This window comes from Dasypus novemcinctus, chromosome 14 (assembly GCF_030445035.2).
Source record: "Dasypus novemcinctus isolate mDasNov1 chromosome 14, mDasNov1.1.hap2, whole genome shotgun sequence".
NCBI classification, from domain to species: domain Eukaryota; kingdom Metazoa; phylum Chordata; class Mammalia; order Cingulata; family Dasypodidae; genus Dasypus; species Dasypus novemcinctus.
The window spans coordinates 62,177,286-62,202,970 of NC_080686.1; the positions used below are offsets into that span (position 1 = coordinate 62,177,286).

At 35.8% G+C, this 25,685-nt stretch overlaps 1 protein-coding gene across 4 annotated transcripts in view; it reads left to right on the top strand.

The window, feature by feature from the left end:
- VPS13B (vacuolar protein sorting 13 homolog B) overlaps positions 1 to 25,685 on the top strand; it is a 1,042,333-nt gene that overhangs the window by 621,092 nt on the left and 395,556 nt on the right. For all 4 annotated transcript variants that reach the window (XM_071207936.1, XM_071207935.1, XM_058275777.1 and 1 more), the window contains one exon: positions 3,606 to 3,717. In XM_071207936.1, coding sequence (XP_071064037.1) covers positions 3,606 to 3,717 — 112 coding nt within the window. The remainder of the gene's footprint in view (positions 1 to 3,605; positions 3,718 to 25,685) is intronic.

Sequence of the window (25,685 nt, forward strand, 5' to 3'; positions counted from 1 at the left end):
GAATTTACATGTTTTACTATATTGAATTTATATTGAAAATCGTAAAGGAAACTTGAAGTCTCCAAAACATTTTCATTTCATGTTTAGTTTTAAGAAAACTTAGTTATAAATGACAGAGTTTGTTATCTGATAATAGCATGAAAATCATGCTCTTTATTCAAGCTTCCAATTACTCATGCAAGCTCATGAGTTCAGAGTTGTTTATAGCCTTTCATTTTCCATACACACATGCACATAGGTGCATCTGTACACACATACACAGTTGCCCCAAGAAAAGATTAAACTTTTCAAGCTTATATTTCACATCACATTAAATGAAAAGTCTTTAATACTTTATATCTAAAATGCAGTTAATAATCATAAAAGGGAATCGGACTTGGCCCAATGGATAGGGCGTCCACCTACCACATGGGAGGTCTGTGGTTCAAATCCCGGGCCCCCTTGACCCATGTGGAGCTGGCCCATGCGCAGTGCTGATGTGCGCAAGGAATGCCCTGCCGCGCAGGGGTGTTCCCCCACGTAAGGAGAGCCGCCCAGCGTGAAAGAAAGTTCAGCCTGCCCAAGAATGGCACCCAACACATGGAGAGCTGACACAACAAGATGATGCAACAAAAAGAAACACAGATTCCCAGTGCTGCTGATAAGAATAGAAGCAGTCACAGAAGAACACACAGTGAATGGACACAGAGAGCAGAAAACTGGGGGAGGGGAAGGGGAGAGAAATAAAAAGTAAAAATTAAAAATAAAATCATAAGAAAATATATTAAATTTAACATTTTAATATTTGGGGAAGTGATATGAAAAGTCTGTTTCTCACCCTGAATATCATTTGCATTCTATACAATGATCATGAAGACTGTGAATCTGCAGGTGTTTGATTTCCAGCTTCAGCTTTTTATTTTGGAATTGAGGACTGTTTTTTCCATCTAATATTAATCTTCTGAATGACTAGTTCCTCATGAGGTTCAATTTTTAAAAATATGTTTAAAGCAAAGAAGGAAGGCATTCATTTCATGTTGAAAATGCTTCTAGAGGGAACATTTCCTCATATGGTCCAACTATTAAATACAGGTGAAATAAACCAAAAAAGGGAAGCTTGTTACTTTCCAACTATAAAGTAAGTGAAAAAATGACTCAAGCACTTTCTTGTATAAATAGCATATTTTTTAAAATTTTATCTGAACGATATCTTTTGATAAGCTGAATCTTCATCATAAAATTAATCTAGTTTGTGAATGATCTGTGTTAAGTGCTTGTATTTATTATTATTATAGCTTTATAGTATAGTGTAGTGAGAACACTCTTGGCTCTAACAGAAATAGAATTCTCTTCTTGGATCTGGCTTTGTATATAACACCAAGTATGTCATTTTTCTTCCATATGTACCTCATTTACTACAGTGTTTCTATTACATTTCAGACTTTCATTCAGTGGGTAGTATCTGTAGCCTGGAAGAACAGTTAACAAGTACACTAACTGTGCACTTTTGTGGTATGGTCTATTCTCCAGGCTTACTGTTTATTATGACTTAATTGATGCCTGCTGCTTAATCAGAGGTTTTACCCACGTGGAGCTATTTGATAAGCCTGGCATAAAATGTAAGAGCTGTGAAATGTAAATAATGCTCATTTACATTACATAGGGACCTATGATCAAGCCATATCTCTAGTCATTTGAAAGTAGTGCAGATGCATAAGGAATAGTTTTTTATCTGATCTGTTTTGCTTTGGACATTTAAAAAGTGTCTTTCCTGTGGCATCCACCTGCTAATATTTGTTATGACACCTCATCTCTTCTCTATTTTACCCTCCCCCACACCTTTATAGGCTCCTTTTTTCCCTCATTGTATATCTTTCTTGCTTTTTCTGATTTTCTTAATTCTGACTTTATTTTTCAGACTAATCGGAGTCAGATCATACCAATTGTGCTGCTGACGCAGCTGGAAATAATCTCCTAACTTTTGCATTCTTTGGGCACCATAGTTTGGGAAATATGGGTTGTATGCTTTTATAGGCATGTTCTGTTCAGGATATTCCTTAAATCTTGCAACCCAGTCCTTTACTGTTCTATTTGTAGCAGATTATAGTTCCTTGAGAGAAATTATGAATTTTAATTTATCTTTAAAACCAAGAAAAGTTGTATATTGTTAACAATTTTTAAACAGCTACTACAGTAAAATCATCTGTTCTTTTGAGTTGGAGATGAACCCTCAAGAGCCCCTATTCATCCCAAATAATCTTAGAAAAGGCTTTAAATTAGCCAATAAATACAGAAAAAGTATCAAACTTCATAAAATGAGACCAGGTTAAATTTTGACCAGTACAAAGAAATCAATCAGAATGATGTCTTTTTATCTGTTCTTGTTAGGTTATTTACCTTCATTTTAGATATTATTAGAAAGTAGAATTTTCACACAGGTTTTAGATTACTAATTCTTAACAGTTTCTCAGATGTTATTAAAATTCAAAAGTACCTAGAATAACAAGTTAAAATGTCTTGTATTTAAAAATTAGTTGGTCATGGGAAGCAGACTTGGCCCAGTGGATAGGGCGTCCGTCTACCACATGGGAGGTCCGCAGTTCAAACCCCGGGCCTCCTTGATCCACGTGGAGCTGGCCCATGCGCAGTGCTGATGCGCTCGAGGAGTGTCGTGCCACACAGGGGTGTCCCCGCGTAGGGGAACCCCATGCGCAAGGAGTGCACTCTGTAAGGAGAGCCGCCCAGCACAAAAGAAAGTGCAGCCTGCCCAGGAATGGTGCCGCACACACGGAGAGTTGACGCAGCAAGATGACACAACTAAAAGAAACAGAGTCCCGTCCGCTGACAACAACAGAAGCGGACAAAAACAAGAACACGCGGCAAATGAATACAAAGAACAGACAACTGGGGAGCGGGGGAAGGGGAGAGAAATAAATAAATCTTTAAAAAAAAAATTAGTTGGTGTTCTTCAGCATTGTAAGTATCACATTTCTTTTGGGGTTTCCAACATTTTACAGCTTTAAGTGCTGTATGCTATATGTATTTGAATGTGTGTATGTATGTGTATATATGTGATATTTAATAATCACTTGAATTTACATGGCTTTGAGAATTTGTTACTGAGTGTAATATATGCATTGATAACAATGGAGTGTCCTGTATCTAGGGCTGAAAATTGTTTGGGAGAAAAAAGATTGTGAAATTAGATAGCCTCAATACAATATATATATTTAATATCACATGTTTTAATATTGGGCATGGGGTTGTTTGTTTTTTATTACCATTTTATTTTATAATCAGTTTTATTGAAATGTATTTATAAACCATGCAATCCATCTAAAGTATACAGTCAATGACATTTGGTATAGCCACGGAGTTGCTCATTCATCACTTCAACATTTTATTTTGTATTTTAATAGAAAATCACTTAGGATATAAAGGAAATAGAGAGTTAAGAAAAGAGTCCAATATTTCTTTTTAAAATATAATTATTTCCTTTTACATTTCCCCACTTATTTGTCTTATGTTAATATATCTCTGCCCTATTCCCTCATAGAATTCTCTCTCTTATACATGCAGTACATACAAATCCACAGTATACATCATAAATCTTTCTTTTGTTACAGTTAATCAGACAGCAAACGAAGACACCATGGTTTTGAAGATTGGTTCTGTTGCAATGGCTCCCCAGGCTGACAATCCCCTTGGCAGATCTGTCCTCAGGAAAGATATTTACCAGTAAGTTTATTTTCTTATGTTCAATCTTGCAACAATTTCATCCTGCAAAGAAGTATACTGATCAATAAAACTTGCCTCGTGTGGTTTATAGAAATATTTTTCATTTGGGACCTTTTGATATTTAAAACCAGGTTTTTCTGATTTTCTTCAGTTGTGGCTTTTTAAATTCATTCAGACAAATCAAGTATTTCTGTGAAGTGTTGATGAATAACAGAATATAAGCACCAAGTCATCATAAATTGAAGACGTACAGTTTGGGAAATCTTAGTAAACTTTAAATTAGAACAAATCTCTAATCATATTTTTTTTAAAAATGAGGTCTTCTCTAGAGCCACCACATCCTGCTATAGTCTATCAAAAATGATGTGTTTTCTTAATGTAGTTGTAAGCCATTATTTGACATGTAGGACTATGGATGTCATATGGATCAAAGCTGTAAAGAAAAGCAAACTTCTAAGGAGAAATTTCACAGTAAACACTTTCTGTGAAAATGCAATGCTCTGGATTTTGTCACTGAGTATTTGCAAACCACGCCAAGCATATATAGACAGTTAAACTGGTGAACATATGTAATCAACACCATAAAAATAATACATCATTTGTACTAAGGTTGGCAGTGCTGCTGGCATAAAAGTAAAGTTGCAAATAATACCAAGTGAGAAAAGTCACAGAAATACAGATGAATAATTATCATTTTCTTCTTGCTGGTCTGTATTTCAGATATTGCAGTTTCACTCTTTTAAAAATAGATTCCTGTTGTTCTCTAATAAATGTTACTGCTAGGAAAGATTTTGATTTTTGTAATAAATTTACCACCTAGAAGGTTGCAACTATTTTTATTTTAAATGGATCCAGGAATTTTATTTTCTCAAATAACTATGACATTTGAGGTGAATTTTCTTTCCTTTGAATAGTATGTCATTTTCTCTTGCTAATTTTTTTTTGGTACTTTATCCTATTCATCTCTCTCTCTCTTAAAATTTATTTTATTTATGTCTGCCCCCCTCCCTTCATTGTTTGCACTCACTGCTCGTCTGGTTTTTTTTAGGAGGCACCTGGAACTGAACCCAGGACTTCCCATGTGGGAGGGAGGTGCCCAATTGCCTGAGCCACATCTGCTCTCTGTTTTCTGTGCCTCTCATTGTGTTTCCTTGCCACGTCATTTCACTGTGTCATCTTGTTACATCAGCTCGCCATGCAAGCCAGTCGCATCAGCTCGCTGTCTTACTTGTCTTCTTTAGGAGACATTGGGAACTGAACCTGGGACCTCCCATGTGGTAGATGGGCACCCAACAGCTTAAGCCATATCTGCTTCCCCTATTCATCTCTTAAATAAGTTTTTTTTTTTTAGCCAGTTTATATAAAATCTTAGGATGTCAGAGCTGAAGGAGGCCTTAGGAATTATCTAATCAGATTCTCAGAATCCAAAAGAAAAATTGTCTGTAGTCAAGTTAATGATAGAGCCAAGATTACAACTCTTGTCCATTGATGATGCCCTTAAAATCTCAGTGCCGGATTCCAGTGGAACATAATAAATTCTGGGTAAAGACATTTTTATTTTCTAACATTTGGAAATTCTTTCATGTATGTTTATTTTTTCTCTTCTACTTCAGAAGTGGTCCTCAAAGAAGGTCTTACTTTACTTTTGTTGGAAGAAATCTGTTTTATGTTAAATGGTCGTATCACCATCAATAAAGTGAAACACTGAGATACTTCCTTTTCTCCCCTTTCCTTTTTTCCTTCTGGCATTTACAGGAATTGTATCCCCATATTCTTGGAACTCATTTTGTTTTCTGTGAGAGGGATCCTTTAGATTTTCCTTCTATCTTTCTGCAGCCTCTTTTCAGTCTTCTTTAATGGTCTTCCTCCTACATGAACCCATTAATATTTGTGCCCTTCAAAGTTTTCCTTTTATTTGTTTTTGCTTAACTCTCTTCTACGTTCAATCCATCTGCTCTCCTGGCCTTAATCCCCACCTGTGTTTTGATGACTTCTGGTTCTTTAGTCCTCACGTAGTCCTCTCTCCTGACTTCCAACCCCATAGTCAGTACCTGCTGAGCAGCTTTCTAGGAATTTATCTTCCCCTCACCTGCAACTGCCTCCAAAAACTATAAATAAGTAAACAAACATGTGGTTCCATTCATCAGAGAGGATAATCTACTCCCCAGCCCACCAAGCCAAAATCTGAGATTCTATGTTTAAGATCTATCGTAACATCTATAATATATCCCAAACTTGTCACTTCTTTCCCTTTGTCCTGGAACTTCCTTTTCTTAATCTCTTTACTTATTTACTTTTCCTATTTGGTTTATACCTAATTTTTCCTTCTCTTTCTTTATCTTCCTTCATTTTTCACCCTTTCCATTACCTCCCTCTATCTTTCCCTCCCTCCCTCCCTTCCTTCTTTCCTTCCTTTTTTTCCATTACTTTCTTCCTTCTTTCCTTATCTCAGTTTGTTCCCTCATTGACTACCTTAATTTTTAATTTTCATCATAGAGTATAAATACATAAGCTGAAATGTAAAGTATAGGAAACGTATCTCTTTAGATTTTCAGTATCTCACATAAAATTAGATACTTTATGTTTATAGAGTCATCTAAAACACAGAAAGTTTATGTGTTTTGCGAAAATCGTGTCCTTAACTAATGACATAGCATTTCAGAATCTATTTCTCCTAAATTCCTTTCAGAGTCCTTTTTTTTTTTAAAGATTTATTTTTTGTTTATTTCTCTCCTTTTCCCGCCGTCCCCAGTTGTCTGCTCTCTGTGTCCATTCACTGTGTGTTCTTTTTGTCCGCTTGTATTCTTGTCAACAGCACCTGGAATCTGTGTCTCATTTTGTTGCGTCATCTTGCTGTATCTGCTCTCCATGTGTGCGGCACCATTCCTGGGCAGAATGCATTTTTTTCGTGCTGGGTGGCTCACCTTATGGGGTGCACTCCTTGCACGTGGGGCATGGCACAGAGTACTTTTTAAAAATTCCTGTTTTCATCATTTTTTAGTCCCTCATTCTGTTTATGTAATTTAGTGATTTCACTCTCCTGCTCCTTTTTTATATGTTTTTATTTCTGCTTTCTTGTAGTATACTCTTTTCGTTCCTTCTTTCTATCTTGGTTTCTCCAACATTCCCTTCTTCTGATTCCTTCCTTTCCATGAAAGCCCTGTAAAATATTCTTATTTCTCCGTTTTATTTGCTATACAAATTCTAGATTATTTTTGTTGTTGTTGTTGGAAGGTACCAGGGATTGAACCCAGGACCTCATAAATGGGAAGCAGTCATTCAACCGCTAAGCTGCATCTGCTCCCCAATGAGAGTTGGTTTTTTTGTTTGTTTGTTTTGTGTTTAGAAGGTACTGGAGATTGAACCTGGGACCTCATGCACGGGTAACAGATACTCAACCACTTGAGCTACATCCACTTCCCAAATTCTATATTCTTTTTTTTTTTTAAGATTTATTTTTATTTTTTTCTCTCCCCTTACCCCACCCCCCACCTCAGTTGTCTGCTCTCTGTGTCCTTTCACTGCCTATTCTTCTGTGACCACTTCTGTCCTTATCACCGGCACCGGGAATCTGTGTTTCTTTTTTTGCGTCATCTTGTTGTGTCAACTCTCTGTGTGTGTGGCGCCATTCTTGGGCAGGCTGAACTTTCTTTCACGCTGGGCGGCTCTCCTTACGGGGTGCACTCCTTTCGTGTGGGGCTCCCCTACGTGGGGGACACCCCTGTTTGGCAGGGCACTCCTTGCACGCATCAACACTGGGTATGGGCCAGCTCCACACGGGTCAAGGAGGCCCAAGGTTTAAACCGCGGACCTCCCATGTGGTAGGCAAATGCCCTATCCATTGGGCCAAGTCCCCTTCCCCCAAATTCTAGATTCTTAATTTCACCTTTTTCATGTGATATATTTTCATTTGGGGCAATTAATATTAAGCCATTGACATTTATAGATATCAGCTAATTATATCTCTTCTGGACTTTCAGAATTAAATCACAAGTAGGAAGGAAAAGTATCTCCTGTCAATTATGTTTCCATAGAGAGCCCTGAATAATACAGAAATGTAAGCAATTTAAGATTTTTAGCTCTGGTAGCATTGAATGATAAGATAACCCGATCACATTTGGAATGTTTAAAATAATTATTGTTGCTCTGCTTTTTGTTAAGATATAGAAGGCATGCACAATTTTCAACCCTGTAAAAGCTCAAGGGGAAAAAAAAGAAACTAAAAACATCATATATTATCTTAAAAAAGATATCAGAGGCAGGAGTAAGAGAGGGAACATCACTACTAAATTACAGAAATTATAAAGATAAGGGAATATTATTGAAAACACTATTCCAACAAATTAGATAATTAAATGAAAAGGACAAATTCATAAAAGTCACAAAGTACCAAATTAACTCAGGAAGAAATAGAAAGTGTAAATAGACCTATAAAGATATTAAGTTTGTAATCAACAATATTTCCACAAAGAAAAACTTCAGTCAAATGACTTTACTGATGAATTTTACCAAATGTTTAAAGATAAGTCGTCTTTTTGATGTTAAGTCTTCACCAGTACTTTACAATCTCTTCCAAAAAATAGGAGAGGAAGGAACACTTCCCAATTTCTTCTCGAGGCCAGTATTACCCTGATACAAAACCAAATAATGCATCAGAAGGAAAGAAAACTACAGAAATCAAAGTCCTTATGAATAAAGATGAAAAAAATCCTCAACTAAATATTGACAAATGAAATCCTCGAACTTATGAAAAGAATTATACTCTTTTATCAAGGGAGATTTATCCCAAGAATTCAAGGTTGATTCAACATATGAAAATAAATGAATATAATATGCTATATTAGGATAATTTTTAAAAAAACAAACGCATATGATCTTCTCAATAAATACTATAAAAGCATTTCCAAAAAATTCAGTGATGTTCATGAAAGAACACTCAATAAAATATAAACAGAAGGAAATTTCCTCAATCTGATAAATGTCCTCTTTGAAAACCCCACAGCTAATATCACACTTTAAAGTCTAAAATCTTTCTCCCTAAGTTCAAGAGCAAAACAAGGTTGTCCATTCTCATCATTCCTATTTAACATTATTCTAAAAGTTCTATCCAGGGCAATTAGGACAGAAAAGGAAATAAAAGGCATCCCGCTTATAAGGAAGTAATAAAGCTATCTCTTTTAGCAGATGCCAGGATCTTGTATATAGAAAATCTTAAAAGAATTTAACTGAAAAACTATGGGACAAATAGATAAATTCAGTGAGGTTACAGGTTACAAAATCAGTATAATAAGGGAGCATTTTCAGGACTTGGAATTGTCCTGAATGACATTGCAATGACAGATACATGCCATTATATATCCTACCATAACCTACAGAATTGATTGGAAGAGTGTAATCCACAATGTAAACTATAATCCATGCTTAGTGGCAATGCTCCAAATGTGTTCCTCAATTGCAGTGAATATGCCACACTAATGAAAGAAGTTATTAATACAGGGAAGGGTGTGAGATTTGGGGAGTGGGGCATGCGGGAATCCCTTATTTTTGGTGTGTAACATTTTTTGTGTAATCTATCTTTCAAAAAAATATATAAAAATATCAATTGTAAAATAAAATTGAGTGTTCAAAAATAAACTCACACATTTATAGCCAATTGATTTTGACAAGGGTGCCAAGTTCCTCAATGGGGCAAAAATAGTCTCTTCAGAAATGGAGCTAGGAAAACTGGATATCTAAATGCAAAGGATTTAAATTGTAGCTGCTGTGGAAAACAGCTTGATGGGTCTTCAAAAAGTTAAAAATGGAATTACCATATGTAGCAATTTGAGATTATTTATGAATATTATGTTTGTAAAGTAATTTATACCTCTGGGTGTGATACTCTTTGATTGTATTGACTTCAGTGAGGGGCCTCTGATTAAGTTTACTTGATAAAATCAATTTAGGACTTTTGATTCAACCATGTCAGTAAGGCATGGCTCAAGTTGAATCCCCACCCCCTTGGTAGACTGATTTAAAAGGGCACTCTCTCAAGAAGACATGCAGGAAGAGGAGAGAAATTTGTCATCCTGATCTGCCATGTGACAGAGAGGAGAAGGCTCAAACAGCTAAGGCCCTAGGGAGAGATGAGCTGTTTGTCTGATAGCTTACAGCTGACCTTGGGAAGAGAGCCAAGACTGATAAAGAAAACCTGGAAAGTAACCAGCCCTATGCCAGGAGAGAGAGGAAACCCTGAGAGACAAGCCCTTTGCCAGCCTGCAGCTGAGAGAGAGGAAGCTCAGAGAGGAGAGATCAGCAACCATCCTGCTTCAACACATGGTAACTGACTTCAGTGAGAAAACAACCTTGAGTTGGACTCTTCAGGGACTTGTAACTATAAGCTTTTTCCCCAAATAAATACATTTTATAAAAGCCAACAGATTTCTGTTACTTTTCATCAGCATCCTAATAAATCATGTGACCCAACAATTCCACTCTTAGATATATATACTCTATAGACTTGAAAGCATGGATTCAAATAGATACTTGTACACCAATGTTCATGGCAACATTATTCAATGTAGCTCAAAGGTGGTAACAACCCAAATGTCCAGCAACAGATTAATGATTGTGGTATAGCCATACAATGGAATATTATTGATTTGTAAAGGGAATGAAGTTCAGATACATACTACAACCTATATAAACCTTGAATATATTATGCTTCAGTAAACCAGACAGAAAAGGACAAATATTCTGTGATTCTGTTGAGTATAAGCAAATTCATAGAGACAGAAAGTAGATTAGAAGTTATCAGGGGCTGGGGGGATGGGGGAATCAGGAGTTACAGTTCAATTTCTGTTTTGGATATTGAATATTTTTTATTGCTATGTTAATGGTGATGATAGCACAACTTCTTAACTGTAATTAATGCCTCTGAATTGTATACTTAAACATGGTTAAAATGGCAAATTTTGTGTAATACCTATATAACCACAATAAAAAGTAAATTACAAAATATCTGCTGGTGACTTCAAAGTTTAAGGGACTTTTTTAGGATAGCAGGATAAAGGTTTGAAAGTCACAAGAAAGAGCAAGAGGAGTATCCCATCCTCCTCCATTCCTGAGTTCTATGGGTGGTTCACTTTAGAACATTTATGGTTTAAGAAATCTGGAGTAACCACATAAGAGATTTCAGGCACATAGTTGAATATACAAGCTTGGAATTTGGGACAAAGGTGGAGACTGGAGATAGGAATTTAGGAGTAACTAGAAATTTATCATTTTTGGCTACCTAGCATCCACAATGATCCCAGTCCTTCCAACTTCTATCATTTTTTGGTATGGATCTACCTTTCATTAACTTAAGCTCATGTTATTTGAATTGGGTTATTCCACCTTCAGCCCTAGCAAAGGTACTGATTTTTCTTAACCACTCAACAAATCCTACAATTTGGTATAGTAATCGGTCTATGGATGGAAATGACCCAGGAGATGACCCAGTTTGAGCCAAGAAGAAACTGACATGATACTTGTTTAACTCTTGGGGAAAAAAGGTTTTTCTTTCTTAATATATATTAAGCATAGAGAATGTGAAATCCAGGAGTGCTACAACCGTGTTGCGGAAACAAGAGGAGCACCTATCTAACAATTAAGTCCCCACAGATTTGAAAGAGAGAAGAGCAAGCTGCAAGCAAGAGAGGACTAGTTTGTAGGGATATATTTGAATTTGATTGATCAATGTGGCACTAGGATTTGGACATTCCATAGTACAAAAGAAATTGTGATTCATTCATATATTGCTGCATAATAAGCCCAAATTTAATGGCTTTAAAAAACCATTTGTGGGAGACGGGCTTTGGCCCAGTGGTTAGGGCGTCCGTCTACCATATGGGAGGTCCGCGGTTCAAACCCCGGGCCTCCTTGACCCGTGTGGAGCTGGCCATGCGCAGCGCTGATGCGCGCAAGGAGTGCCCTGCCACGCAAGGGTGTCCCCCGCGTAGGGAAGCCCCACGCGCAAGGAGTGCGCCCGTGAGGAGAGCCGCCCAGCGCGAAAAGAAAGTGCAGCCTGCCCAGGAATGGTGCCGCCCACACTTCCCTTGCCGCTGATGACAACAGAAGCGGACAAGGAAACAAGACGCAGCAAATAGACACCAAGAACAGACAACCAGGGGAGGGGGGGAAATTAAATAAATAAATAAATCTTTAAAAAAAAATCTAGGAAAAAAAAAAAAAAAAACCATTTGTATCAGTGAGCAGTTAAGAAACATTCAAGGAACCATCAAATTAAATTATGAGAACATTTCCGCTTGCAATTGTATTCAAAGTAATAAAATGCACATAAATTTAACAAAATAATTGCAAATATTTTAATCTGAAAACTACAAAACTTTATTGAAAGAGCTTAAAGATGTAAGTACTGGGGAGGATATTCAATGTTCTTGGATAATAAGACTTAATATTGTTAAGAGGCAGCACTCCCCAACTTAATCTGTAGATTCAATATAATCCTTTTCAAAATTCCAGATAATTTCTTTACAGAAATAGACAAGATGATCCTAAAATTCATATGGAAATTTAAGGGACCCAAAGTATCTAAACAGTCTTTAAAAATAAAAAAAAAATTAGAGGATTCATATTTCCCTATTTCAAAGTTTACTGTGAAGCAACAGTAATCAAAACAATTTGGACTAGTATAAGGATAGACATATCAATCAATAGGATAGAAAGGAGAATGAGAAATACACCCTCATGTTAACTATAAAGATTTTATAGAGGTGCTAAGATAATTCAGTGGTTAAAAAAATAAAAAGGTCTTTTCAGCAAATGATTTTAGGACTACTGGGTATTGTAATGACATTGTACCCCTACCTCACAGCATATACAAAAATTAACAAAGAATTGATCAAAGACCTAAATGTAAGACCTAAACCTATGCAATTTTAAAACAAAACATTAAATTTTCATGATCATGGATTAGTCAATCATTTCTTAAATATGATACCAACAATACAACAATCAACCAAAGAAAAGTCACTAAGTAAAACTTGAGCAAAATAAAAAACTTTTGTGCTTCAAAGGACACCTTCAAGACAGTTAAAAGATAACCCACTGAATGGGAGAAAATATTTACAAGTCATGTATTTCATTAAGACTTGTGTCCAGAATATATAAAGAACTCTTACAACTGAAGTAGAAAAAGACAGATAACTCAGCTTAAAAAATAGAGCATTTGAATTGATATTTGTCCAGTGAAGATAAGAAAAAGGCCAATAACCACATGTGAAGATGGTCAAGATCATTAGTCATTGGGAAACTGCAAATCAGAAGAACAATGAGATACCTCTTCACCTTTATAAGGATCCTTATAACTAAAAAAAATGATAAAAGATTGGCTATAGAAATATCAAAGTATATTTTTAAGACAAAACTGATAAAAGGGACAAAGAGGGGCACTATACATTGAAAGGGTCAATTCATCAAGACAATATAAAGAGTATAAATATATATGCAGGGAAGCGGACTTGGCCCAGTGGATAGGGCGTCCGTCTACCACATGGGAGGTCCACGGTTCAAACCCTGGGCCTCCTTGACCTGTGTGGAGCTGGCCCACATGCAGTGCTGATGCACACAAGGAGTGCCATGCCACACAGGGGTGTCCCTGTGTAGGGGAGCCCCACGCGCAAGGAATGCGCCCCGTAAGGAGAGCCACCCAGCGCAAAAGAAAGTGCAGCCTGCCCAAGAATGGTGCTGCACACACGGAGAGCTGACACAACAAGATGACGCAACAAAAAGAAACACAGATTCTCATGCCTCTAACAACAACAGAAGTAGACAAAGAAGAACAAACAACGAATGGACACAGAGAGCAGACAACTGGGGTGGGGGGGGGAAGGGGAGAGAAATTTAAAAATAAATAAATAAATAAATATATATATATATATATATATATATTTATGCACCTAACAACAGAATCCCAAAATATATGAAGCAAACATTGGCAGATTTGAAAGGATACATTGCTCTACATTAATAGTAGTAGACTTAATACACCATTTATATAATGAATAGAATATCTAGGCAGAAGGGCAATAAGGTAAGAGAAGACTTGAATTGAATGATACTATAAACCAACTAGGCATAGTAGACATGTTTTTTTCTCTCCCCCCACCCACCCACCCCCCCGTTGTCTGCTCTCTTTGTCCATTCACTATGTGTTCTTCTGTGTTTGCCTGCATTCTTGTCAGCAGCACCAGGAATCTGTGTCTCTTTTTGTTGTGTCATCTTGCTGCGTCAGCTCTCCATATGTGCGATGCCACTCCTGGGCAGCTCTCCTTGCGGGGCGCACTTCTTGCACGTGGGGCTCCCCTATTGAGGGGACACCCCTGAGTGGCACAGCACTCCTTGCACACATCAGCACTGCATGTGGGCCAGCTCACCACACTAGTCAGGAGGCCCTGGGTTTGAACCTTGGACCTCCCATATGGTAGGCAACTCTATCAGTTGAGCCAAATCTGCTTCCCATAGACATATTTGGAACACTCCATCCAACAACAAAAAAGTACACATTCTTCTCAAGTGCATTTGGATCATTCTCTGTGATAGACCATATATTAGGTCACAAAACAAGTCTCAATAAATTTAAAACAATTGGAATACACAAAGTACCTTTTCCATCCACAATGAAATAAAACTAGAAATCAATGACAAAGGGAAAACTTGAAAATTTATAATTATGTACATATTGAAAAATGCACTCTTAAGTAATCAATAGTTCAAAGAAATCACAAGGAGAATTATGAAACAGAGTCAAAATTGAGAACAGAACAAACCACAACTTATGAGATACAGTAGAGGCAGTGCTTAGAGGGAAATTTATAGCTTTCATTAATAATTCATTCATCATTCATTCATTCATTCATAAATGCTTTCATTAAAAAAAAAGGATCTCAAATTAGTAACCTACCCTCACACCTAGGAGAAACTAGAACAAGAAGAGCAAACCAAACCCAAGGTGAGCAGAAGTAAGGAAATAAAGATAAGAGTGGTGATAAATGGAATAGAAATACAATAGTGTCAAAAAAACAAAAGTTGGCTTTTTAGAAAGATCACTAACATTAACAAACTTTTAGCTAAACTGACAGAAAGAGAAAGGATGCAAATAACAAAAATCAGCTATGAAAGGGGAGGCATTACTACCAAACATACAGAAATAAAGTGGATTATAAGAGGATAGTATGAACAATTATATGCCAACAAATTAAATACCCTAGATGAAATGGACAAATTCCTAGAAAACATACAAACAACCTGCACTGACTCATGCAGAAATAGAAACTCTCAACAGAGCAATAACAAAGAGAGATCAAGTCAATATTCAGAAACTTCCCAACAAAGAAACATTCAGAACCATATGGCTCTGCTGGTGAATTTTACCTAATATTGTAAGAAGAATTAACATCCATCCTTCTCAAAACTCTTCCAAAAAATTGAAGAGGAGGGAAGACTTTCTAATTCATTCTGTGAACCAGTATCACCCTAATAACAAGACCAGATTAAGCTGTCATAAGAAAATTACAGACCTATATTTCTTGTGAATATAAATGCAAAAATGCTCAACCAAATACTAGCACACCAAATCCAACAGCTCATCAAAACTATCATACACCATGATCAGAAGGGATTTATCCCAGGAAAGAAAGGGGTTCAACATAGGGAAAACAATCAGTGTAATGCTCCATGTTGTTAAAATGAAAGAAAAAAGAAATGATCATCTCAATTGATGCAGAAAAGGCATTTGAAAAATCCAGCACCCTTTCTTAGTAAAACAAAAATAGGAGTAGAAGGGAACTTCCTCAGCGTGATAAAGGGCATACATGAAAAACCATAATGACATACTCAATGATGAAAGACTGAACGCTTTCCCCTTAACATCTGGAACAAGGTAAGGATACCCACTGTCACATTAGTTTTTCTTTTTCTTTTTTTAAAGATTTATTTATTTTTTCCCCCTCTCCCATCCCTCCTTCCCCCCCCCCCCCCCACCCGTTGTCTGTTCTCTATGTCCATTTGCTGTGTGTACTTCTGTGTCTGCTTGTATTCTCACTAGCTGGCTTTGGGAACTGATCCTGGGACCTTCCAGAGTGGGAGAGAGGCGATTACTCTCTTGGGCTACCTCTACTCTCTGTTCTGCTATGTCTTCTTATTTTCTCTCCTTTGTGTCTCTTGTGTGTCATCTTGCTGCTCCAGCTCTCCGCGTCGGCTGGCACTCCTGCACGAGGTGGCTTTCCTGTGCTGGGTGGCATTCCCATGCAGGGGGGCACTCCTGCGTGGGGCAGCATTCCAGCATGGGCCAGCACTCCATGGGCCAGCTCACTGCATAGGCCACCTTGCCCTCTACTCATATGGTAGATGGGAGCCCAATTGTTTGAGCCATATATGTTTCCCACCATTAGTTTTAAATACTGTACTGGAAGTGGTAGCCTGTGCAATTTGGCAAGAAAAAAGAAAATAAACGCATCAAAAGGGGAAGGAAGAAACAAAATATTCACAGATGACATCATCCTTTCTATAGAAAATCCTGAAGAATCCACAAGAAAGCTATTATAGTTAATAAGAGATTTCAGCAACGTCATGGGGTACAATCAGTGTGCAAAAATCAGTGATGTTTCTATAATAAAAAATAAAAATCCTAAAACAAAAGAGAACAATTCCACTTACAATAGCAACAAAAAGAAAATACCTAGGAATAAATTTAAGCAAGGATGTGAAGGACTTGTGCACAGAAAACTAGAAATTATTACTGAAAGAAATTTTTTAAATTCTAAATAAGTGGATAGTCCATGCTCATGGATTGGAAGGTTTATTTTTAAGCTGTCAGTACTAATCAAAGCAATTTACAGGGTTTTAACCTAATCCCAATCAAAATTTTAACAGCTTTCGTCACATAAATGGAAATGCTAATTATTATATTCATATGGAAGGGCAAGGGACCCTGAATAAACATGACCATCTTTGAAAAGAAGAACAAAGTAAGAGAACTCACACTTCCTCTTTTAAAAACATATTAAAAAGCTACTGTAATGAAAATGGTGAGGTATTGGCACAAGAACTGACCTATAGAACAATGGAATAGAATTTTGAGAGTGTAGAAATAAGCCAGAATTCTATATATAATTTATATTTGGCAAGGGTTCTAAACCCACTCAGTGGAGAAAGAATGGTTCCTTCAACAAATGATGGAAATATCTTCAGGTCCTTGATTCAGGCAATGGATTCTTAGAATTTACCTGAAATCAAGAGCAGTAAATAAGACTTCATTAAAATTACTTACTTATGCATCAAAGGACTTTATCATGAAGTTAAAAAGACAATCAATAGAATGGGGGAAAATATTTGGAAACTATGGATCTGATAAGGGCTTAACATTGAGAATATGTAATGAACTTCTACAACTCAAAAACAAAAAGACAACCCAATTTAAAAATAGACAAACATTTTGTATAGAGTTTTCCTCAAAGAAGATATATAAATGGCTAATAAGCATAAGAAATGCTCTACATCATTAGCTTTTAGGGAAATGAAAATAAAAACCAAGTAATTATACCTCACACCCACCAGAATGGCTATTATTAAAACAATGGAAACTAACAAGTGCTGGCAGGGATGCAAAGGAAGAGGATCCTTAGTCCATTGTTGGTAAAATGGTGCCACTGCTGTGGGAAATTTTTTGGTGGTTCCTCTGAAAGTTAACTTAGAACTATCATATGACCCAGCAATCCTATTTCTAAGTATATAGCCCAAAGAATTGAAAGCAGGGACACAGATGTAGAGATCATTGGTTACCAGAAGTGGGTTTGGAGGGTGGGGTGAGGATTTCATGCATAATGGGTGTAGAGTTTCTATTTGGGTTGATGAAACAGTTCCAATAATGGATGGCAGTGAGGGTAGGGCAACATTGTGACTGTGATCAACCCCACCAAATGGTATGCTTAAAAGTTGTTGAGATGGAGAGTTTACATTGTTTATATGTTTTTATCTTTTTTTTTTAATAATAGACCTTTTAAAGAGTCAGTAATGATTAAATGTAATCCATGATCCTACCTGGAACTAATAATGTAGGGGGAAAAGGTCCAAAAGAACATTATTGGGGCATATGAAATAACTAGAATTTAGACAGTAAGGTTTATATCAAGGTTAAAGTTCTTGAACTTGATAAACTATGCTTAAAGTATTTACATGTGTGAATATCTTTGTTCTGAGGAAATGTAAAAGGAAGTATTAAGTGATCAAGGAGCACGATGTATTTAACTTACTCTCAAGTGTTTAGAAAACAGATAAATAGCCAGATGGATGGATGGATGGATGGATGGATGGATAGATGATGCATGCCTGGATGCCTAGATGGGTGGTTGGTAGGTGGGATGGTGGCTCGATGGATAGATAGATGATAGATAGGGATGTATGCAGGTAAGTAGGTAGGTAGGTAGGTAGATAGATAGACAGGCAGACAGGTAGATATGCAAATGTAGCAGAATGTTAAATGTTGATGGATCTGGGTATATGGAACAGTATGTTGGAGTTCTCTGTCTGAGTACTGTATTATTTTTGCAACTGTCCTATAAGTTTGAAATTATTTGAAAATAAAAAGTTTAAAATAAAAAGACAGGGGACTACAAGATGAGCCTGAAGCATCTTGTGATGTCAGGAAGTGAGGAAGGGGTTTTAAAAAAAAAAAAAGCAGCAATAGCAAGTGTCAGTGCAAATATGGAGGAATTGGAATCCCCATACGTTCTTGATAGGAATGTAAAATGGATTAACTACTGAAAAAATCAGTTTGGAAATTCTTCAGAAGGTTAAACCTAGAGTTACCAATATGACCCAGAAATTCTTCTCCTAAGTATATAACCAAGAGAACTGAAAACATATGTCCACACATACATACAAACAAATGTTCATAGTAGCACTATTTATCATAGCCAAAAAATAGAAATAATCCAAAGGTCCATGCACTGATAAATAAATTGTGGTAGCCATATAATTGACTATTATTCTGCAATGGAAAAGAATTAAGTATTGATACATACTAAAACCCTGATTCACCATGGAAACATTAAGGAAATTAAAAGAAGCAAGACACAAAAGACCAGATATTTTATGATTTCATTTATGAAATAGCCAGAATACAAGTCTATGTATTAGAAAGCAGAGGAATGATTGCCTAGGGCTGGGGAGTAGGAAGTAGGAGGGGGAGGACATACATGGTAACATGTATGGGGTATCTTTTGAGGGTAATTAAAAGTGTTCTAGCATTAGGTAATAATGATGGCTGCTCAATTCTGTGAATATACTGAAAACCACTGAATTGTATGCCTCAGGAGGATCAATTTTATGATATATATGTTCATTATATCTCTAAAACATTATATATATATATATAGATATAGATATATAGATATATAGATATCATATATTAGAGAGTGATATTGCAAAGAGTTCCAGAGGAATTAAATTCCAGAGAGCGATATGTCCAGAGACTGAGTTTTCTTTTCATCTCTGGAAGCATTCACCTTGTTTGGGTAAAATCAGGGTAATTCTAATGTAAAAAGAGAAATCAAAGGCATTTATTGGTTATGTGACCTGGGGTGATATATTAGAATCTGGAAGAGTCCTAAACACACAGCCAGTCCCCCACCTTACTTTTCCTGAGTATTAGGTGGAGAATTTAATTTCTTCTTTCCATATATCCATATATCCATCCGTAATACTGGATGGAAAGAAGAAATTAAATTCCCCAAACTTTCATATTCCTTAAAGACCAAAGTTACACTAACATGTCTAATACATGATATTATTCCACTTTTGAAATGTGGCTAGTTCAAATTGAAATTTGTTCTGTAAGAGTAATATACACATCAAATTTTGAAGACTTAGTAACACAACAGAAAATATCTCATTAGTAATTTAACATTGAGAATATGTTGCAATGACAATATTTTAGATATATTGGGTTAAATTAAATGTATTAATACAATTATTTTTCACTGTTTTGTTTTACTTTTTAAAATGTCACTATTAGGAAGTTTTAATTTACATAGATGCCTCACTTTTGTGGTTTGCCTTATGTTTCCATTGGACAGCGCTATACCATAGGGAAGGGCCTACAACAAACACAGGGCAAGTCTCACCCTTGAAATATTTGAAACTGAAGATGAATTGAGTTTAACTGAAGCTGCAAACCAGCCCTACCCCACTCAATTCCATTGGATTGAAATGATCCATCCCTCACCCAGTCTCCCTGATAGGAGCCAAATTAACACTGCCTTCAGTTTCTTTGTTCTTTTAATGGTACATGATGTCTGATGTTTAATTTTTAAAAGTATAAGATATTAAAGAAGCAGGAAATTTGACTCATTATCAGGGGGAAAATTAGCCAGTAGAAAAGACCCATAGATGACTGAGATGTTGTAATTAATTAAAGTGAATTTGAAATAACTATAATATAAATCAAAGAAAAGTACATCTAGGCAAACAGAAACTGGTAAAAAGCAAATAAATAGAGAAATATATTAAACATAGCCAGAGGAAAAAAGAAATACTACTTTTGAAGGAACAACATTAAGACTGAAATAAGATTTAAATTTTTTTTTTTTTAAAGATTTAAATTTTGAAGTAGGAAAAACTCTTAGTGGACTTGGTATCATGGATAAGAGTACATCTAGTTCAGTCCCTGTGAGGTAACTGTAACCCTTAAAAATGAAATGTCAACTCTGGGATATATATTTGACATTGAAAGAATAATTAGGAAATACTTGATTTTGATGGGGTCATGGTTGAATCTTAAATTCCATGAAGGGAGTATGATACATTCTCAAAAATAAATATTCTACAAAGACATCTGTGGCATAAGTGAAAGTATTAATCAATGTGTATTTAATACAAAAATAAGTGAAAGGAATGCATTAATATATGACTGCATGCGAAGGAAGGTCACAGATGTCTCAAAGATCTCTCTTCTAATGACTTATACAAAGCTATTTCTCAAATTAAAAATATTTTTAGAAATTCATTTTTTAAAAGTATCAAAGTCAAGTCTAAGTTATAGATGGTACTCAAGATTGTAGTCAATGGAGTTTTTAGAAAAGTTGTAGAAAGTAGAAATAATGTAAATCCAATGTAATTTTCTTACAGAAATTATAGTATAAAATAGCTCAAGGTCTTGGGCAAGACCTGTTTGCATTTTCAATAGAACCAACCATAAGCACAGTTAATGAACTACGGATGATGTACCAGCATATCGTGTAACATAAGTTTTTGAAAAAAACATATAAATCAACTATAATAGCAGTATAACCAAACTTATTAATATTTTAAAAGCTTAAATTATATGTTTAAATATGTAATTCATCTTAATTAAAATCTCCATTTTTTAAAATTTAAATCAGCCTGTGAAGGAACACATTCAGTATAGATTACTTGTCTGTTTTAATCTGACGTTATAACCTCTTATCCTTAGTTTTTTCCCTGCCTCTCTTTTAGCTTGAAACAAGAATATGAATTTTTTAGGAAAAATCATTCTGTAAGCCAAAGGAAAAAGTGTCAGCCGAGACTATGTTTCAGAACTGAATTATACATTAGAGGAATGGATGAACATTGCATAGAATAGGAGAACTCAGATTGAGTTAAAAGGAAATTGAGAGATCATTCCATCCAGGAACTGGCAGTTGTAAACTAGTTAGATTAGTAAACATGTAGGAGGAGGTAAAGAGGGAATGGGAGTAAGGAAGGAACTGATGACAATAGATACTTGGGCCAAGTATTGAATGTAGATGGGATAAATATAATGCTATATATGTTCTGTTGTTTTCTAGTGGCTCAGATGCTTTTAAGAGAAAGTACAAGTTCATATACAATTGAAGTGGTTTTTTTTAAAGGGTAATAAAATTCATTTTTAAAAAATTAATTAGGGAAATGGACTTTGGCCCAGTGGTTAGGGCGTCTGTCTACCACATGGGAGGCCTGCGGTTCAAGCCCCGGGCCTCCTTGACCCGTGTGGAGCTGGCCCATGCGCAGTGCTGATGCGCGCAAGGAGTGCCCTGCCACACAGGGGTGTCCCCCGCGTAGGGGAGCCCCACGCGCAAGGAGTGCACCCATAAGGAGAGCCGCCCAGCGCGAAGGAGGGAGCAGCCTGCCGAGGAATGGCGCCACCCACACTTCCCGTGCCAGTGATGACAACAGAAGCGGACAAAGAAACAAGACACAGCAAAAAGACACAGAAAACAGACAACCGGGGGAGGGGAGGGGAATTAAATAAATAAAAATAAATCTTTAAAAAAAAAATTTAATACCTTAGCATGTACAGTAGAAAATGCAATTCCTCTCCTCACAGAGACTTACTCTCAATGCTACTTCCTTACTCTTTAGACATGGGATAGGTCGACATTCTTTTTATTGTGTGTGTGTTTCTCTCTCTTAAATAATGAAACTGTGCGTTGTATAGGGTTCTGCAAATTGCTTTTGTTTTAACTCAGTATGTATTGTGAGCATCCTTTAGTATCATCATATTCAGAAATACTTGCCTGTTTTTGAACTAACATTTAGATGACTTAGATCAAAAGACTACTTAAAGACCAATTTTTTGTTTTGGACCAAAAATTATTATTCATAGTAAAAAAGCTCCATTAAAACTTAAAAACTTTAAAACTCTTATATAATACAATACATTGTGACCAAGACTTCCTAGACTTCAAAAGACTGTTACACCTGATAAAAGGAAAACTGTGTTGTTCCATGGAGTGAAAAAGCCCTGGAGTGGTCCTTGAAGAACAATTTTAACAGTACCAATAGGAAATTGAAATTATTATGCCTGAAATATTTTGTTACCATTTGAATAGCAAAGGCCAGGTGATTCATAATTCAGTAATACTGTATGAATTAAAATATTGTAGACATTTTGACTTCAAACTACCACTTTGAAACATTATTTGATAGTAGCTGTTCTCTGCTCAACCCCTATTATAGTGTTCAATTTTTAAAATTGAAAACCTGTCTTTTAATCCAACATGCATCTATCCTCCTTAATGATCTGACCTTAACTTATACTTTCAAATTTTACCACTGACTGATATCTTACATAAGATACTTGATCAAGTTAAATATTTTGTTTACCCCAATAATGCTTAGTATGTTTCTTGCTATGGCCCCTGTTTATATATGCATTTTCAACATTTTGAAATATAGTTTTTTTCCAACTCAGCCTGTCATAGAGATTTTGTTATGAGAATAGTTACTTTAAATAGGTGAAGTTTTAGACCCTTTAAAGATTTTTCTCTTTGGTGTTCAACATTATTTTAAATTTTAAAAATTCTTAAGTCACATCTATTCTTCAGTGTCTCACTTTTGTCCTTATCTCTGTATGATTCAACAATCATTACTCAGAAGTAATGTCCCATTTCTTTGGCATTCTATAGCAATGTCTGACCCACCTTTGTGCAATAGTATAGTAGTAGTAGAAAGAGCTAACATCTATTAAGTGTTTCCTTTGTGTTAAGGATTCTACTTAATATTTTTCAATGCATTATCTTTCTTGTTACTCAGAATAACCTTTTGAGGCAGGTATTATGATTATCTATTATTTTACAGATAAGGAAACTGAGTCTAGAGATGTTAAATAATTTCTTGTGGATCACACATAAAATAAGTGACAGAACCAGGACCATCAGTTTCCAGTGCCCATGCTTTTACCATTATATCTTGCTGCCTATATCTGAGTTTCTTGTAGACAGACCCACTTTAATTTAATTAACTTATAGATGCCAGTACAGAACATTAAGTTTGAAACTTAATTTTTGTTTCATATTCAAGTTTCATTAAAGTTCTAATATTGTTTATATGTCCTTTTCCTTTTCCCCCAACAGCCTTGTTATCAATGAGTAACATTGTAAAAACTGTTAGGTGCCATTTGTGGCAAGTACATTTCCCTTGGGTTCCTAAAAATGTTCTGAATTGGATTGACTAAATACCATAGCCTTAGAGCCATAGTTTATGGTGAAAACTCAAGTAATATTGTTTTGAGTTCTTTGACCTTGTGGGTACTTGAACACACAATCCATTGAAGGAGAATTTTCATCAGGTATGTTTAATATTTCATTTCATTTATAGAAAATAGGTCCTTAGCTTATTATTTTGATTAAGTCATCTCTTATGAGCTTTGGGGTAAGTCATGATGAGTTATAAATATTGACAGACATATCTGATTAATGAATTCAGTGTATTTTTGTGATTATTTTGTAAGAGATATTTTAAATCATTATAAGATATGAATATATATCTCTGCCCTCTCTTTTTATCGTAGTCTAACTTAATCTCAAAGTTATGAAGGAAAAGGATATAACAAAATTTTTCTTTATTACATTTCTCTCATGTATGTCTGAGAATATTCTTACATATCAGTATTTTTTTTATAGATTCTGTTGAATCTCCTAGACCAAAATTATATCAAAATAGAATAAATATATTATGTAGATCTCTGGTAACTTGGAATTTCCCCTGAAAATAAGACTTACAGAATTACACAGATAAATTTGTAAGCTACTTAAGATTAGATGTTGAGTCGCTAGGGATGTCATTCCTTTGACATTTTGTCTAAGAAAACATAAGTTTTTAATGCCTAGTCTAAGGTTTTTTAAAAATATAGCTTATTGTAGCATAATATAATATATATCATACTTTTTTTTTCAGAGGTACCGGGGATTGAACCTGGGACCTCATATGTGGGATACAGGTGCTCAACCACTGAGCTACTCCATTCCCTAAACTTCATACTTTTCTCCAAAATATTTTGTTTAAAATTTTTTAAAAAAAGTTAAAGATTTATTTATTTGTTTGTTTGTTTATCTCCCCTTTCCCCCACCCCCCGGTTGTCTATTCTTTGTGTCTATTTGCTGCATCTTCTTTGTCCGCTTCTGTTGTTATCAGCAGCATGGGAATCTGTGTTTCTTTTTTGTTGGGTCATCTTGTTGTTGTGTCAGCTCTCTGTGTGGGCGACGCCATTCTTAGGCAGGCTGCACTTTCTTTTGTGCTGGGCGGCTCTCCTTACGGGGTGCACTCCTTGCACATAGGGCTCCCCTATGCGGGGGACACCCCTGTGTGGCACAGCACTCCTTGCGTGCATCAGCACTGAGCATGGGCCAGCTCTACACAGGTCCAGGAGGTCCGGGATTTGAACCAGGGACCTCCCATGTGGTAGCCGGATGCCCACTGGGCCAAGTCTGCTTCCCAAATTTTTTTAAATTTTGAAAGCAAAACTTTCTTTTTTGTAGTATTTTTAGTTAGAAAGTTCTTAACTTCTATCTTTTACTTGAGAGAAATATATCCTTTTCAAATTTGGACTTTAGTGAACCTCTGCATAGTTTTTCTCTCATGCCATAAATATTTGTGGGTCTCCTGATATCCTTATGGAATTTTATCTAACTATTTTATCCCATAGTTCTTTAAAAACTGTCAATTGTTTAATTTGTCAACCATTTCTTTTTTGCAGACATTTGCTAATTCTTTTTAGTGTATTCACTACTTAATAGATTTAAAACTGGTATTGGATTTCAGTTTTTCTCCATTGAGAATTGTATTCTTTTAAAAATGTCAGCACACATTATGTGAAAAATCCATGGTGATTTTGGCAAACTTTTTAAAGACATCTTTTATAAATAAGATCTCTGACAGGTGTACCCTGTGGCAGTTCAATTCATGGAATTTTACCTTTAAAGATTTACAAAAACAGAGGAGTTAATTTACTTTTTACTTTCAGAATACTTGCAATAGTAGAAGTCTTCCAAAAAGATAGAATTTGTTTTCAATTTGTTTTCAACCTTTTTTTTTTTTTCTTTTTTCTTTTTATGGTCAATTTTTACAACAGTGGTTGCTCTGTGTTTCTCACTGTGACCCTAATGTGATGCCACCAATCACTGGAAGAAAAGCTGGAAAATATGTCA